Source organism: Liolophura sinensis, chromosome 9 (assembly GCF_032854445.1).
Source record: "Liolophura sinensis isolate JHLJ2023 chromosome 9, CUHK_Ljap_v2, whole genome shotgun sequence".
In the NCBI taxonomy this organism is placed as follows: Eukaryota; Metazoa; Mollusca; class Polyplacophora; order Chitonida; family Chitonidae; genus Liolophura; species Liolophura sinensis.
Window position 1 is genome coordinate 36,576,855 of NC_088303.1, and position 17,831 is coordinate 36,594,685.

At 42.0% G+C, this 17,831-nt stretch overlaps 1 protein-coding gene across 1 annotated transcript; it reads left to right on the forward strand.

The window, feature by feature from the left end:
* Nucleotides 1-1,127: 1,127 nt before the first annotated feature.
* Nucleotides 1,128-11,815, forward strand: LOC135474746 (NFX1-type zinc finger-containing protein 1-like). Its single transcript, XM_064754328.1, has 4 exons — nucleotides 1,128-1,248; nucleotides 4,549-4,658; nucleotides 4,770-10,873; nucleotides 11,283-11,815. The coding sequence occupies exons 2-4, from the start codon at nucleotides 4,573-4,575 to the stop codon at nucleotides 11,477-11,479; spliced, it is 6,387 nt and encodes a 2,128-aa protein (XP_064610398.1). The 5' UTR covers nucleotides 1,128-1,248; nucleotides 4,549-4,572; the 3' UTR covers nucleotides 11,480-11,815.
* The last annotated feature ends 6,016 nt before the right edge of the window (nucleotides 11,816-17,831 follow it).

A 17,831-nucleotide genomic window follows, 5' to 3' on the forward strand; every position in this document is an offset into this window, starting at 1 on the left:
GTCACATCATTTCTACAGACACGCAGTATTAGAGTTATAATATATGACACTTACTATCGATATTTTGCAGGCATATTCAAGGTAAGTTTACACATATTTCAATATTAAGAGCTCCAGTACAGCGCGTAGCTGTGGGTGGGTGCGGCACATTAAGACCCCGACTGATATACTAGTCGGCCTACGAAAGATAGAAACAATAATATATAGATGTGACAATTGTTATATCCCCTAACCGGTATAAAATATAAGAATATAGGTCTACGAATATAGAACCTCCGACTTTAGCTTTACTGGTCATCTGCGTGTGCTTGTGGAAAGAAATCGATTGGAGACATCGGGCCTTAGTTGTTATGATATGTGCTAGGCACACCTGTATATCGTATACATTTATTGACACTCTGTACATGAGGGCATATCACGTACAATGTCACATATCTCGTGACGAGACATTAGATCGCAAATTGAGGTTATTTCCCGTAAGTATCTGTAGACTATAATTGGCACCTTGCCAATGTGACGCTTGTCCTTCGTTGCCAGTAACAACAAAAGAATGTTCTTTACTCATAACTCGTGTATACTCCTTACAGTGCGTCTGCCGCTCTCTACATACTGACTTGACATCACTGTCAGCACTACACAACCTTGACCTTTGGCGCCTGTGCGATGCTCTAGGCTTGTCTAGACTAGTGATCTCACCAGTATATTGTGTCCTGGAGCGCGGAACTATTTAATCTACATGCAGTAATAAAATTGTTTTAGCTGTTGGTTACAATCACGTTGTGCATACTTTAGATAACGAGCACTCAAGTGTATCAAGTGTTCTTGGAAACAATGGTTGCGACACAGTTCTTGTGCTTTCTGACATCTCTTTCTGCCTTATCACCGTAACTACACTGACCTTGGCGTCGTTCAAGAATTGTGTACAAAATTTGTCAGCGGTAGCACTGAGACAATATTGAGGGCGGCGCATGCGCTGTAAAGACCGTCGAAACCGAAAGTAGGTCAACATTGCAGGCTCGCACACAGCGCTACCCTATCCATACTTAAAATCTATTAGAAGTTAAATTAGAGACACGTGAAATTTCCGTGAAGCACGAAATTAGCTCTCGAGTCATAGCTTATTATCGATCGAAACGGCAGTCTAACACGCAGCGTTTGCGTTAAGGGCAACACCACTTGTCAAAAGCACTACAGATTTTGACCAGCACTGTGCACAGAAGAACATGCCGAATGCTGTGTTACATTCAGGTAAGAGTTGAAGGCGAGCATAGGTTTAGGCCCCAAAATTTTTGTTTTTGTTTTTCTTTTCAAAGCTTTTAAAATGATTTGTGAAGCTTTAAATATGAGTTTGAAAGCTTTACAAAAAATTCAAAAGAAAAAAAAATAGCACATCGGCTTCTCGTATGATATACGGGCCAATGTGGGCCTGTACATTCTCACATGTATGCCAAATAGACTATATCTGGTATTTCCGATCTTTGTCTAAATCATAGGTTTGTTTACGAGTATTGTCACTATAATGTTGTTAAACCTGTAGTCCTGTTAATGAAAACAACCATTGGTTCGGTTACAAACATGTATACTGTGTATAATCCAGACAGGCGGTTAAGAACCACCGAGTTGAAATCAGCTGACATACATATAGGGCCATATACAAGTAGGCCTACTATAGGTATATGTACATCCACATACATATGTACTTAAATAAGCTGGGTGGATGTGTCAGTCGTTGAACTGGAAGAAATTACGCAAGCGCGTGATCTACATATACACCTTTATGATGTAACATGACCCAGCTTTCTGAATGTAGTAGCTTGGCTATACAGGGCTTAAAGGTTACAAAAGGATAGGGCACCTTACAAGTTACACCAGCCACGTTGTCCATATACCAGCAGATAGTGCTCTCTTATACCAGCTTGTATACGTAACATCTGGGTGAAACTTCAACGTGAGGCAAATAAAGAGTACACGTTCACCGAGTATGTCTAAGTAAACCATGGGTTTATGCAAATGGCGGTTAACAACGATCTATATGTATCAAGTACGACGTCACACCCCGAGCATCCATTCAATCATTATGTATGTATCAGTTGCAATAGGGCCGCACCGAATTACTTCCCTTGAAGTCACTTTCCTGTTTAAAAGGTGCGTTTTTAGGAGTAAGCTGTGGTTAGGTGCAACATCCTAAATTGGCTAATGAGTTAAAGTGGCATAACCTGATTGAAGATCTAGATTTAATACAGATTTTAGTTTTACAAATTTATTTGGAAAGCTCAGGATGAAGCTAATATGTATTTTTTAATCGAGTCAGAGGTAATCTTAAAATCTTGACCCTAATTAAATACATTTACGATCTTCGGCGAATTCTTCAGCTGAAAGACCTCTCGATATTTCTGCGACTCTGAAAGTCTCATAGCATGTTGTTTTTTGACATTCTGTTGCCTAGAAAATATTTGTCAGTGTCGTAACATAACAGTGGCGTATGAAGCGCGAGCGGGGGGGGGGGGGGGGGGGGCGGTGCTGGTGGGGGAACATATATTCTGGCACCCCACTTTTCATACCAATCGTATAAAAAAATACACAACAGTGAATGATCAAAACTTTTTCTCACTGTTTAGAATATTTCGTTAAAACATTTCTTCTTATTTATTTATTGAGTTGATTGGTGTTTTACGCGGTACTGAGGAATATTTCACTGATATTAAGGCGGTCAGCAATATGGTGGGAGGAAACCGGCCATAGCCCATGGGAACCCCACGACCACCTGCATTTTGTGACAGCCCTTCCCACGTATGGCCGGAGAGAAAACCAGTCTTGAACTCACATCGACCGCATTGGTAACAGGCTCCTGGGTTATTGCGCCGCTCTTTTAATTTGTTCAATGAATTTACGAACTATAAGTTTGTTTGTCAAATATTTTTATCTCCGGAAAAGTAATCATGTTACTGAAAACTGGTATCTGAAGTTTTGTAAATTGCAAAATTGGGCAATGAAGAATTCAAAATGAGTGAAAACATGTAGGTCCCATGTCTGTTCCTTCGAAAGGCCTCAGCCGGGGGCAATCCCCAGTGAAGTATTTTGCTCGATTTTCTGGCATATTTTCAGAGAGGGAATACTGCTTACTGGAGATTTTTATCTTATCACAAAGAACGTTACAATATCAAGGTTAACTAGGTTTTAATAACAATGCTTATGGCTGCCCCTGGTTCATGGCCTCATTGGTTGGAATAGTGCCCCCTCTCCCTCCGGCCCCATCCTCACTTTAGCTTGCTCAAGGTCTTAGCATGCAAGGACTTAACTATGCCTGACAACAACTTTTCAGCAAGGCCTACGTAATTATTCAGGTTCAGGAAGTGTATCAAGTAAATCTTCTACTGTACATGTATGTATGTATATATATATATATATATATATATATATATATATATATATATATATATACACTTCTGATTCGAAGTCAGACGCCTTATCCATTAGGCCACGGGGCCATTGTATATATATACATACATACATATAGTGTGTGCTATGAAGATGAAGTATCCAAATGAATCCGGCTTTATGGCTTGAACTGTCATTCATACACTAGCCGTCAACCACAATGGACGCCCGGGTCCTTATAATCGCAAGGCCAATTTACAAAACGATGTTTAACACAAACCACCAATTGTACTATAATTAATGGCGTACAGCATAGGGAGTAAAACCAGGGCAGCGACTAAGAACTAAGAAAGTATAAAGTACGAAATAATACAAAGAGAAGTAGTCAGCAGTTATTACTGGTGTTGGAAAGACGCAAGGAATGTTTGAGGTGAATGATTGCAATTAGTATCCAAATCGTATCGTATCATGCGAGTATATAAATTGGCAATAGTCAAAATATTTATCTCACCTACTCTGTTATTGCAAACTAGTCATATATATTTCCAATGTGCCGATCTAATTCAACAATACACTGCCCATCGTCATTGGCAAAGCGAGAAAGAGCCTCGCATGCATTTTATTACATTGTCTAACAGTTGTGCCTATCTTGCCTACGCAAAATAATTACCGACGATAGATCTTTTAAATCTTAAAAGAACATTTTAAACTAAATACTCGTTATTATATTGTTAGACTGCATGTATCTAATGCTGGAAATACTGAACAATGTTAAGGTGGTTAGGTTTTGTCTACTTTTAGAAAAAGGACATTTTTTGTTTCTTTGTATTCAAGCTTATTATACTACATCTGGGTTAAAATATGATGAAAATTGGTTTGGTTGATTCCGTGACGTTTTTATCTTGGTATTTCAAGGTATTTTGTACTATATAGCACTGCAATTCGACCATTCTTCGTCCTTCCCAAAGCCCATTGGTATATATCTGCTTCAGCTTTTTAACCAATGAACATTCAGGAATTCTGAAGACTCAGCACTCTGACTGGTGAAATTCACCAGTCAGGGTGTAGAATCTCTAGCAAATCGGCAACATGTTATCTGATGTATCCTGGAAGCTGACTGGAAATACATGTATCAGTGATTGTTGGCATATCTGTTCTATTTAATTTCAGGAATTAGGAATCATTCAGTGAATAATGTATGACAGCGACAGTGATATCGACCTGGATCTGGAGCTTTTAACACTAGAGGGCCCAACTGTCCCCAGACATGATGGTTTAAGGTAGGGTTTGTCACACCGTTATCAGCTGTGTCGACGACATCTACTCAATTTTTCTGTAGCGGTCAATTTTTTTTTCATCAAATTGATATTAACCTTGCTTTTTGTCCGTAGACGAAGATTGGGAAGTCCTCGCGAAGTGATATCCACAGAAGAATCAAACTCTCAATTCCGCAATGTGAAAAGGATAAGCGTTCTTGAACAATGTCAGAGCACCGCCCAGAATCTTGTGAGCAATGCAACCAGAGGGAGATCTAAATACAAGACACGTGGGTACGATTCCGCGCTTTGGCGGAGTAGGGTCCGCAGGTATGCCTCAGAAACCAATATAGCCACCGAAGGATCGAACTCTACATTTGGAGAGAGTAAATACACAGCTGAGCCATGTGTCCAAAGGCAGGGCTGGAGAGGTCGACGAAATTCTGGATCTTTAAAACATCAGAATCCATCCGCAACTCCATTGACGGAGGAAGTGCATCAAAGGTCCGAAGTAAGGAGTGGTACTCCTCGAGGTGGGAGAGGTAGAGGTAGAGGTAGAGGTATGGGACATAAAAATGAAGGCGGTGAGCCCAGACGACCACGAACCGCCATTATGGGCTATAGGCGCCTTACTGAGCTTTCTCAGAAGGACTGTGATGAAAGGACTTTGTGCATGTCTCTGATATCAGAAACCAGCGGGTTTTCCCAGCTACTGGATGGTGACAGAATCAAGCCTGATTTGATGGAACTGCTTTTGGAAATATTAGCCAAAGCCAGTAAGTCAACAGTCAGGGAATATGTTCTTCATCTTCTAACCAAGATTGCCCAAAGTCGATTCCTGGAACAGCATGTCAGTGTTGGTTACCTGTTACGAATGCCGCATGAAGTCCACCAGCACCGAGTGGCAGGATTTATTGAGTCAGTTAAAAACTTACTGGAAATTTTAGAGGCAATTTTAAGTACACTGCCTAGGTTTTCAGACAAGTGCCTAGCAGTACTCATCATTTTGGAAACAATCCCACAGAGACTGGGGAATATCCAGAAAGATACACTTGACCTTCTTGATTCCAAGATAGCTGCACTGAATGAACGAGCCAATGACTTAAATTCAAAGGAAGTCAGAAAAAAACCGTCATCAGCACGGGGCGAGAAGCAACAGGAGAGAACTGCTCATCTAGCCTTTGAAGAAGTCCCGCCACCTGATGACTTCCGCGAAGTTTCAATATGTCCGACATTTGAAGACATTCACACAAATGCAAAGACTTATCTGAGGAGAAATAAAGAGAGTGGGGCCTATGACGATCATAATCATTACCTCGACGTACAGTTTAGACTGCTGCGTGAAGATTATGTCCGCCCTCTACGGGAAGGCATTGCTGAGTACCTGAGGAATGTGAAAGTCAACAGACCAGATTTCAAGCTCAGCGACATGAGGCTGTATCGTGGAGTTCAAATTATTTGCCCTATGTGTACTTCGGACGGTATTGCCTACCGTATCCAGTTCGACAACACCAAATTACGTCAAGTACGTTGGCAGGCCTCTAAAAGACTTATATACGGGTCCCTATTGTGCCTATCCCCTGACAATTTCCAGACGTTACTTTTTGCCACAGTAATCAACAGAGACCTTAAAGATCTTGTGGACGGTTTTGTGGACATCCGGTTTTTGGATCATTTCACATTTGACGAACATACCGGGGACAGGTATGTGGTCGCAGAAACTACTGCATATTTCGAAGCCTACCGGCATGTATTACAAGGTCTACAGGAGCTTGACAATGTGCCATTCCAGCGCTACATAGTGTCCTGCCAGACAGAAGTTTTGCCTCCGATGTATTTACGGCGTGATATTCCCCCGGCCTATGATTTATCGTGCTGTGTTAAAGAGGACGCATCAAGCGCTAAAAAACTGAGAACAAAAGCTGTATCAGTTTTGACAACATCTCGATGGCCAGGAACGGACACATTATGTTTTGACGACTCTCAGTTAAATGCAGTGAAAACAGCTCTTAGCAAAGAGTTCGCTGTAATCCAGGGACCACCCGGAACAGGAAAAACATTCGTCGGTCTGAAAATAGTTCGAGCGCTCCTTGAAAACAACAGTGCATGGGGATCGCACAAGCCAATCCTAATCGTATGCTACACAAACCACGCCTTGGACCAGTTCCTTGAAGGCATGTTGGACTTTGGTGTGACGGGTCTTCTCCGAGTAGGTGGACGTTCCAGCAGTGAAAAACTAGAAAAGTCCAAAATTCGAAGTATTAAACAAGAAATGAAGAGAAACAAAACACGACGAAGAGATCTTATGGATCTGTCGCGTGACTGTCATAACGAAATGAAAATGTTGGAAAGTGAAATTGAAAACATGTCAGTGAAGCTAGAGTTGACTGCAAGAGGGATATTACACGAGCAGTCCCTCCGAAATTACATGACTGAAGATCAGTTTGAAAGCTTTGGACTGGGTCAGGAATACACAAGTTGGCACAAAAAGTCAGCTATGCCTTTATGGTTGGAAATATCTGTAGATATTTATGGACAAGCAGAAGGTTTTGGACAGTCACGTTTGTACGCTGTCACACCAGGTCATATCGAAAGCTTGCTGTTTCAGATGAGGATGAATCAGAAAGATACGTTTGAGATTCATGAAATTCTACAAACTTCAAAAGATGAACTTGAAAGAAATTTGGCCTATGCCCTAGCGGAAGACTTTGCTTCCATCATGGGCACTGCCGGATGGGACCGTTGGGATGTTTACAGACAGCTCCATGCTCGGTTTGAAACACATCAAGTGTTTCAGTTGAGCGCTACTGAAACAGAGATCAAGCTCATAGAAAGTCGTGTCATGAATTCGACTCAATCTAGGAAGTTTAAGCCGAAGAAGCAAGATTTTGGAGACAAAGCTCTTCAGCAAGCACTGGAGCAAATGAAACAGAAAACAGTTGAAATTAAAGATTCTCTGCATGTGCTTAGGAGTACGCTTGGAATTTTACGTGCCTCAGTGCTCATGGAAATTATGACTCAGGAAGAACAGAGAGCCTTCGGATTCCAACCAGAAAAATTTGACGACTTGTTTTTTGCACGATGGTTGGGTTATGGGGATGTTATAGACATTCTGTTGAAAGAAACTGCCGCGGAAGATGGCTATGATGACCAAGAAAGTGGCGAACTCATAGACGCAGAGGAAGAGGCTGATATGGTCGCGGGACAGAGAATACTTGAGGAAGGGGAGGATGAGGGCATTTGTCTAGCTCAGTCCCTCAAACAACACCGTGAATTGGCCACAAGTATAGCTACAAATGAATTGAGTGTAAATCTTGACGACAGGCATCATGTCACTGACCAAGGTGGAGGTTGGCAAGTGAAGAGTCCAAGCAGAAAAAAACTGAAGCAGCGGGTGAAGCAAATTATCCAGAGTGTGGACAAAATGAGTGCAGATGAGGCAGAATCTGTGTATAATGTTTGGCAGCTCAACTTTACGGACAGATGTAGACTCTACATGTATTGGTTGTCAGAACATCGTGATAGCTTAAAATCTTCTATTCGAGGTTTAAGTGAGAAATATGATGCCGTGGCAGGTAGACTCAGGAGAGTTCGTGAAGATGAAGACTATCACATCATGAATGAAGCAAAAGTCATTGGAATGACAACTACGGGAGCGGCGAAATACAGAAACACCCTCCAGCGCCTAAAGCCACCAATAATAGTAGTGGAGGAGGCGGCTGAAGTGCTTGAGTCACATATTGTAACAGCTTTGAATTCCAGCTGTGAACATCTCATCCTCATAGGTGACCACAAACAGCTCCGCCCATCCCCAGCGGTGTACGAATTGGCCAGACATTATAACTTGGAGCTGTCTCTCTTTGAGCGGATGGTAAAGAATGGGCTTCGTTGTGACACTCTAGAACTACAACACAGGATGAGACCCGAGATAGCGGACCTCATGCAGTTCATATACCCTGGCTTGAAGAATCATCACTCGGTACTTGAAATGGAAGATGTCAAAGGTGTCAGCTGCAATGTTTTTTTCCTTGACCACCAGTTTCCAGAAGTTGCACATGAAGAAAACAAGAGTCGCTCTAATAAGCACGAGGCTTTATTCCTGGCTGCATTCTGTCGCTATCTCCTTCTCCAGGGATATGAACCTTCTCAGATCACAGTTCTCACCACTTACTCGGGACAGGTGTTTGAGCTCAGGAAAGCCATGCCTAAAAAGTCATTTGCAGGAGTTCGGGTCACCGCAGTCGACAATTACCAAGGAGAGGAGAATGATATTATATTGTTGTCCCTTGTGAGGAGCAACAAAGAGGGGAAAATAGGGTTTCTCAGCATAGAGAATAGAGTCTGTGTTGCACTGTCAAGGGCGAGAAGAGGGATTTATGTCATCGGCAATTTTGGTCTTCTGGCTGAGCAGAGTCCCTTGTGGTCGAAGATGATCAATTTTCTAAAATCTAAAAGTCGCTGTGGCGCTGAGCTAGAGCTGTACTGTCAAAATCATCCGGGACTGGAGAAAATCAGAGCCAAGGTTGATAAGGATTTTTCCTCCGCTCCAGAAGGGGGTTGCATGCGTCCATGTGAATCGAGACTGACGTGTGGACATCAATGTCAGAAACCATGTCATGTCACCGATACGAATCACCAGAATTATGTGTGTCAAAAACCATGCGCAAAGCTATGCAGTTCCGGTCACCGGTGCAAGAAACTGTGCTATAAAGACTGTGGAAAGTGCAGCGAGATGACGAAGAAAACCATACCAATCTGCGGTCACGAGCAAAGGGTTCCCTGTCATCAAGACCCAATTACGTTTACATGTAAGGCTAAGTGCGAACACATTCTTCCTTGTGGTCACTTGTGTGCAGAACCATGTGGCGATGCCCATACAAAGATATGCAAAGTGGAAGTTCCAAGAATTTGGCCATGTGGGCATGTCGTGAAAACAGCCTGCTGTAATAACCATAATAACTTTGCATGTCCACAGCCTTGTTCTACTACCCTAGACTGTGGCCATCCCTGTGCCGGAACGTGCTCCAAATGTCTACAGGGCAGACTCCACGAAGGATGTAAGCAGAAGTGCGGACGAACCTTAGTTTGTGGCCACGAATGTCGACAGAGCTGTTGCAAATCTTGCTCGCCTTGCATACGCGCGTGTGAAAACAGATGTGTACACAGTCGCTGTGAACGGAAGTGCGGCGAAGAGTGTATCAAATGTCGAGAACCATGCCTGTGGTCCTGCAAGCACTACAAATGCACGAAGCTTTGTGGTGAACTTTGTAATCGCCCACCTTGTAACAAACCGTGTAAGAAACGTCTTCCATGTGGACACCGGTGCATAGGACTCTGTGGGGAGGATTGTCCCACACTCTGCTTGGTCTGCAATAAGAAAGAAGTCTGTGAAACATTTTTTGGCACAGAAGATGATCCTAACGCCCGCTTCATTTTGCTGGAGGACTGTAAGCATGTCTTCGAAGTGAGCGGCTTGGATTATTGGATGCGTTGTGATAACGATGACAACAAAAAATGCGTACAGTTGAAAGGATGTCCAAAGTGTAAAGTAGCTATCAGACGAAGCTTGAGATATGGAAATGTTATCAAAAAGGCCTTGGCTGACGTTGAGCTGGCGAAAAGCAAAATCCGTGGAAGTGCAGACGAGATTTTTCTCGAGAAAACTAGGCTAGAGAAGAACTTAAAAAGATCCTTGGCAAGCGAAGACGTCAAACCTGAAATCATGAGAAGGCTTGATCATACCAGCTTGTCGCTCCAACAGCTCAATGTTCTGGAAAACCAGATACTTCTGCTGGAAAATGTGAACCAGCTTTCCGCAAAACTCAAAGTAGAGTATGAGAAAGGTCACATTGGAAAAGACGATATGGAATACATCTCGCATTCTCTTCAGATCGTGTCCAAAGTCATCATGAGGTGGTTTAACATTGTCAGCGACCAGCAGCTCCGAGAGGCAAAGTTTGAGCTTCAGCGTCTGTCGTACTTATTTAAAGCACGTTTGTATTCGCGAAGACTGACTGACAAGTCTAGTGTCCAGTGTGAATTGTTATCCATAAAGCTGGAAAGAACTATACTGAAACTGAAGGGGAACCAGCCATTTAACAATGAAACAGAAGAAGAGATGTTAAAACTTGAGGCCATTTTGAAGAAATTGGCTCCACTGGGCATTTCAGAAAGTGAAAGGGTGATGGTCGTGAAGGCTATGGATCTTGCTCAAGGACACTGGTTCAAATGTCCGAATGGTAAGTCCATTTTTGAAATATATCTTGCAAATTCGTATAGTCACAAGTTAAATGTTTGGGTTAACATTTAGTAACGCCCGAGCCTAGTCTAACAAAAATGAAAGCGAAAAAGGCATTTTTTTCACAGCTATGATTTAAATTCGAAAAGCACAAAATCTTTGACAGTTTATTTGGGTCTACCAAACAGTCCATCAGCAAGATGCGGGAAACTTTTGGGACGATGCTATTATGATGGGAATCACGATTTGTTGCAATAGATTTGACATATACAGTACTTCTTCTAATTTTATTGGACAGATATTGGTGGTGCTGAAAGCCCAAAAAATGCAGTTCTCGTTCAAATGTTTGGAATCCCTTAGTCCCCTAATCTGGATTTGTCGTGCACGTCAGTCTAATGCGTTTATTGCAGGTCATGTGTATGCTATTGGTGATTGTGGCGGGGCAATGGAAGAGGCCACATGTCCGGAGTGCAAGTCTAAAATCGGCGGGACGTGCCACAAGCTGTTGAGGGACAACACATTAGCATCAGAGATGGACGGGGCCAAATTTGCTGCTTGGTCAGATCAAGCCAACATGAACAACTACGACATTGATGATTTATTATAGTGATTTCTATCAACCAGCTGTTCCGTTGATCCTTGTCTGATTTATTTAATGGCGAACGGTCGAAAACGTTTCTATCCTGGTGTTTAACAGAAATTATAACTGACCACATGATATATAATTAGTTTTGAAATATGTCGTTGGAACTGATCGACATGAATATCAGCTAATAGCAAAGTAGAGCTTAAACTTACGTTAGCATTTGGTTCATAAGGCCATTGAGATAACACAGATGTTTTTTTGTGTCCAACATTATAATGATGAGGATACTTTCAGTATTTCGTTGTAATATTTTAGATGGCTTTTAGTTTCTAATTTAGTGATTTTTTTGGGGGGCGGGGGGGGGGAGGTAGCACGAACTTTTTTCTGATGCCTAGCCTATATACATTTTCATTCTTCCCTATTATGTTCATCTATATCATTGTTCTGTACCGTGTGCCCGAAATGTCATAAAATATGTGCAACTTTTTGTTTGGCAAAGCGTCTTCATGTGAGGCTATATATCGTATATTGTGACTGCAATATATGTTTGGGTTTTCTATTGACGCTGTATGTTCTTGGTGCCTTGACTTCTCGTTCCAAAGCTATATGAGGGCGTCTTGATATGGTTTTGTCCTTGCTTTGATAAATCCAGTTGTTCTAAATATTTGTTTTGGGAAACTGTATTTTTATAGTTTGTATGATAATATTGGGAAGTTTTTACGGTTTAGATCAATTATTTGTGAAGTTTTTTTGTGGCAAGTATATGTTATATCTCTGGTGCAAAGAATATCCATTTGTATAAACGTATAAAAGATTTCTTAGCTTATGTTAAAGTGGTAAATAGTTTTCGCTTTCATATCAGAGCTAGGCCACGATGGCTTAACCTTTCACATCAGTTTTGTGTATCTGGACATTTTTTCATGGATCACTTCAGTTCGATGTTCCTGTGTTTTGGTGTTATTGTCCGTTGCTTCGTTTTTTAACTTGTTTGCTGATATGACTCGAACTGTCGGGTAACACATATTGTACGTATCACATTATCATAAGTGAAACATTGAAATACTGAAATTTTTATGTACTGTCAGTTTATGTACTCTCAGTATATATACTGTTAGTTTATGTTCTGTCAGTTTATGCACTGTTAGTTTATGTACTGTCGGTTTATGTACTGTTAGTTATCATTTTATGTACTGTTTCCAATTAAATTAACAAATGTAAAAGCAAAAATACCTAATAAAAAATACAGTAATCACCGTTTAATGTTTCTCACCAAATCCCTAGTAAGGTATATTGTTGGTGTAGCTGGGAAATATATCTGTTGTGGGTTAATCTCTGACTCTGATATATATCTGTTGTGGGTTAATCTCTGACTCTGATATATATCTGTTGTGGGTTAATCTCTGACTCTGATATATATCTGTTGTGGGTTAATCTCTGACTCTGATATATATCTGTTGTGGGTTAATCTCTGACTCTGATATATATCTGTTGTGGGTTAATCTCTGACTCTGACTCTGACTCTCTGATCGTTTAATTTACTTCCCAGTATAGAAAGTCCCAGTATAATAATAGGACGTATATGTTTCGATGAAATTAACAGTTGAGCTTGCAGGGGACTCATTTGTTTCACATTTTGAATCCATGTATAAATTGTAGCATTATGTTCTTCATAACATAAATAATTCCTGACCTGTTTTAGATACGGATTATGGATTAAAGGAATGCAACCTAGATTTTATTATACTTCACATGTTGGTACAGCGTTCCCTTAATGTGTAGTAACACAAGAAGTCTACAGTATGACATGATCGGATAGACAAATATATAGGAGACATATTTAAGCATGAACTGAGTTTGACTTCATTTATTATACTCTTATACTTATATTTGGCAGGAGTTTCAAGTTATTTATTTTCAACCACAGCCTTGGAACTTTTCAAGATTAAATTGCCTCAACTCTGTGGTGTTTAGGGCGTTTTGGATCACTGATTGGTCGACAGCTTTTGTTGGGCCTTTACGTAGTCTTGCTTGAAGTTGGGGAAGATCATTGCTACCACTAAAAAAATGGCATACAGATTGATCATGGCCCATAGGTGCTATTATTTATTTATCTATTTTACTGGGGAAACTTATGACAGTCCGCAGGTTCAGGGTGCTATTAAGATGTAAGCTTGCATGCACCTTTAATACACCCTTGAATCTCTTTATTTATTTGATTGGTGTTTCGCGCCGTACCCAAGAATATTTCACTTATAAACTGACGGCAAAAGAAGGTTTACTACTCCGTCAGTTAAATCTGACCAGCCTTTTCAGCAAATCAATACCTAATTATTGTAGGAAAACACTGTACAAAGCATATTCCAATGTGCGACAAGCGTCATATCCCCCACACGGATTTGTATTGAGACAACGAAGAAAGTTGAAAAGTCACGTGACCCATGGATGCCCGCAACTGCGCATGTAATAAGTGTATAAAAAAGGTTACACAGTGTGCTGGACTAAAAACACACTGACTAAACCACCAAAGTAATGCCTCGATTGACTCCAAAACAACGCGAGAGGGCCCAGGGTATTGTATCCATGGGAGCCACCCATGGCCACATTGCAAGGACCTTCGGCTGCTCTCGTGTAACTGCGTCAAACTTGATGTAACGTTACAGACAGACAGGGCAGACATTGGACATGCCAAGAGCAGGCAGGCCTAGGGTGACTACGCCCAGAGAAGACGGGTACCTGTGCACCTTACACCTGAGGAACTGCTTCCTGACAGTGACGTCATCGTCAAGCAATGCCTTAGGTCACCAATCGGCAGACCGTGTTCAGGAGACTCATGGCTCACGGAATTAAATGGCCTATCGACCATTCAGGGGGCAGTTGATGCGATGGGCTCGAATTTTACACCGTTCGCAGCGACGTGATTGGGAACGTGTTGTTTTCATGGAAGAAAGCCGCTTCTGCCTATTCCCGAGCCGATGGCAGACAGCGAGTTTACCGTCGAAGAGTGAGTGAGTGCTTGGGGTTTAACGTCGTACTCAACAATTTTTCAGTCATATGACGACGAAGGAATCATTAGAGTGCATGCACGTGTAATGTGCCTCCTTGTTGCAGGACGGATTTCCACCGCTCTTTTATTTAGTGCTGCATCACTGAGACGACTTACCGAAGGCAAGTAAGCCGCCCCGCCCGAGCCATTATACTGATACGGGTCAACCAGTCGTTGCACTATCCCCTTCATGCTGAACGCCAAGCGAGGAAGTTACAACTTCCTCTTTTAAAGTCTTAGGTGTGACTCGACCAAGGATTGATCCTGGATCTACCGGTCCCGAAGCGGACGCTCTACCAACTGTGCTATCCGGGCCGGTCTACCGTCGAAGAGGCGAACGAACGGCTGCATCATGCGTGCAGGAGGTGGTACCGTTTGGTGGAGGCAGGGTGATGGTGTGGGGTGGGATTTCTGGAGAGGAACGGACACCACTGGTCATCATCTACAGGAATCTAACAGCTCAACGTTACGTGGATGAAATTCTACGTCCTGTTGTCCTGCCATTCCTTCAACAGCAGCCATGTGGTGTCCTGTACCAGCATGACAACGCCAGCCCATACAGCTCGAGTTGTGCAGAACTTCCTAAACGCCAACGACGTCAGCGTCTTGCCGTGGCCTGCGCGTTCCCTAGATATGTCCCCCATGGAACACCTTTGGGATACCATGGGTCGTTGAGTAAGACAACGGCCACACCTTACAGCCAACCGACAAGAACTGGCCTTCGTTCTCCAAGATGAATGACGACGAATCCCACGTCATCTCATCAGACGACTAACTTTTTCTGAGTCGGAGAGTTTTTGCATGTATTGAAGCAAGTGGTGACCACACGCGATATTGATTGGTTTTGGTATTGACTGATTTTAAAAATAATCAACTTTTTGTATACTTTACCCACTGTTAACCAAGATGGAATGGCTATTTTTCTACCCCGCTCTATTTGTCCACTTGTAAAATGATTTGAGGGCTGCTTTGTCCGTTCTTACTAAAGACTTTCAATATCTAAAGTCATTGGTCTTTTCAATAAATCAATATATTGATTTGAACTCTTTGTAAGGTTTCTTTTGGCCGTCAGTTAATTACAGGGGCCATCCGCAGGTTGCTGACAGACCTTCCCACCTACGGCCGGAGAGGAAACCAGCATGGGCTGGACTTGAATTTACACGTTTGGACAACTGTTTCCTGCGTGCGAGTGAAAATCTGTTTGTCACATGTGGAAAAGTTTAAAAAATTGGAGGTTAACTTCCAGTGTTCTTGTTTCTTGACACCATGTCATTGGCTATCTCAGATTGCACTGGTTGATTTTGACCTGTGTGAACATATATATGAACAATTTCTGAGTAATCGATATTCGTCAATTACCATGTGACTTTGAATATGAGTACAGACACAGCTAGGCAAATAGAGGACAAAGGAGCCTACTTAAGGATTATTATTAGCTCTGTGGAACTTTGCCTCAGTGAGAAAGAAGCTAAGCAGCATAAGTTGAATAAAAATTTATTTATTTAATTAAACCATGTGACTGTGCATTTGAAGTGAGAAGCAAGGCTTCGCCCAGCAGTTGGTCATTATTCTGAAGTTCACCTGCATCGGCAGGGGAAGAAGGAACAGAGGACAGCGGAGTTAATCTAAATCTTAAAGCTAAATTTGAAGCAGCAGAATGACTTAAACAGAGATTTAGCTGTTTCAGATGTGAAAATCAGGATAATAAATGAGTTTCAGAAATTAGAAGTTGGTTCAGAAACAAAGTTAAATATTAGAGGTTACCATGTGTCAAATGCTACCCAGCTACAATCTCTTGCGGGGTAAGAGGTGCTAAACAGCCTGTTAACAAACGTTACCGTCCAGCGTTTTCTCTCTCGCAATTTTCTTCGCGTAGAGAAAATGGTGACTGCCAACACCCGCGGCCAACACACTCGGGGTCTTACAGCACATGCCCGGCGATTACCGCACATGCCTGGCGATACCTCGATACACTATATATTTTATTGCAAGTCTAACACTAAATGTTTGTCTGGTATCCGAATGTCTGTTTCGACGCATAAATTCGCAATAAAATATTTCATCTTCTTCACATTGGACTGTAAATATTGTGACCAGTTAAACGTCGTGGAGCATTCAGCGAAGATGGAACAGATCTGCCCGACTACTGTGAGTCTGGTGTGTTATCTGTACAGTACCCTATTGGAGCGAAGAATTTCTACTCATCCCCCTCAGGTCAACTGCGGTAAAGCCTTGATTACGGAGGCGATTAGGCGCTGAATGATGCGTTTGGAGGCTCGAATCCAGACCTGGGCGGTTTGGATGTGGCTGAATAAGTGAGGAGATATATCAGACACCTGGTACTGGACGGTGGTTAATTCCCAGCAAATCCGGTTTCCTGTATCCAAAAACCGTTTATCAGCTGTTTTAATAATGGAACTATAGTGTGAAATAATATTTAAAAACTCTGGCATAGGTAATAAGGAATTACGACTACATTAATTGGCACCCTTCTCTGGCGCTATGCCAAACCCTTTGTATGTGGGGGGCACCGGTCCATTGGTTAATCGGGATATCTACTCATTTCCAGCCGTTTAGTTGAAGCCTCAAACACGGCAAGCAGAATGCACATATCGTCCCATCTACAAGGTAAAACAATCCCCAACTGGCACCACATACAACAACTAGTCGGAAAGCTATAATATGTATGTATGTACTTCATAATGTGAACTTTGTGACTGCATGGGGGCTGCATATGTGTAGATTATATACGGCGAACCACGGTCAAAGCCTCATTCTGTCGAAAAGTAGCAAGACGTGGTCTAATAACATTATAGGTCGAGCAAACTCACGCCAGGGTGTACCGTTGCTTCGCTCTTGGGGTTGTCATAGACGCTGGTTAACGGGAAAATGGAGATTTTCAGTACCGGTGATATTTGTTGTGAACATTGTCTCGGCAGATTCAAACTGTTCCCATGAACTGAAGAAGGAAACACAAATGTATACATTGAACATAACTTGGTGAACGTATGCTCTTTACATCTTACACACAATTTCGCGATGCTTTCAGTTTATCTAATTTGCATATCATTTTCTGCTTATTTACAACCCGAACAACACTATAGTACTAGTTTGAAGAAACTGGTGCCATCCAAATGTCGAAAATAAAGTCAATTAAAATGCAAATCCTTTGTTACATTATTTCAGTAACCGCGTCAACGTTTTATTACACGTTATTGATCATACGTATTGATATTGCCTCGCGGTATTGGCCCGAAGCACATGGTCTACAGGGTCAATACAGCGACCCAATGGTCAATACTCAGGCAATAATAAAACACTTTATATTGA

Excerpts from the sequence above, each read along its gene's own strand:
- LOC135474746 (XM_064754328.1), top strand. The coding sequence starts at position 4,573 with ATGTATGACAGCGACAGTGATATCGACCTGGATCTGGAGCTTTTAACA. Across the intron at positions 4,659-4,769 it reads CCCAGACATGATGGTTTAAG|ACGAAGATTGGGAAGTCCTC; the intron begins GTAGGGTTTGTC and ends TTTTGTCCGTAG. Across the intron at positions 10,874-11,282 it reads CTGGTTCAAATGTCCGAATG|GTCATGTGTATGCTATTGGT; the intron begins GTAAGTCCATTT and ends CGTTTATTGCAG.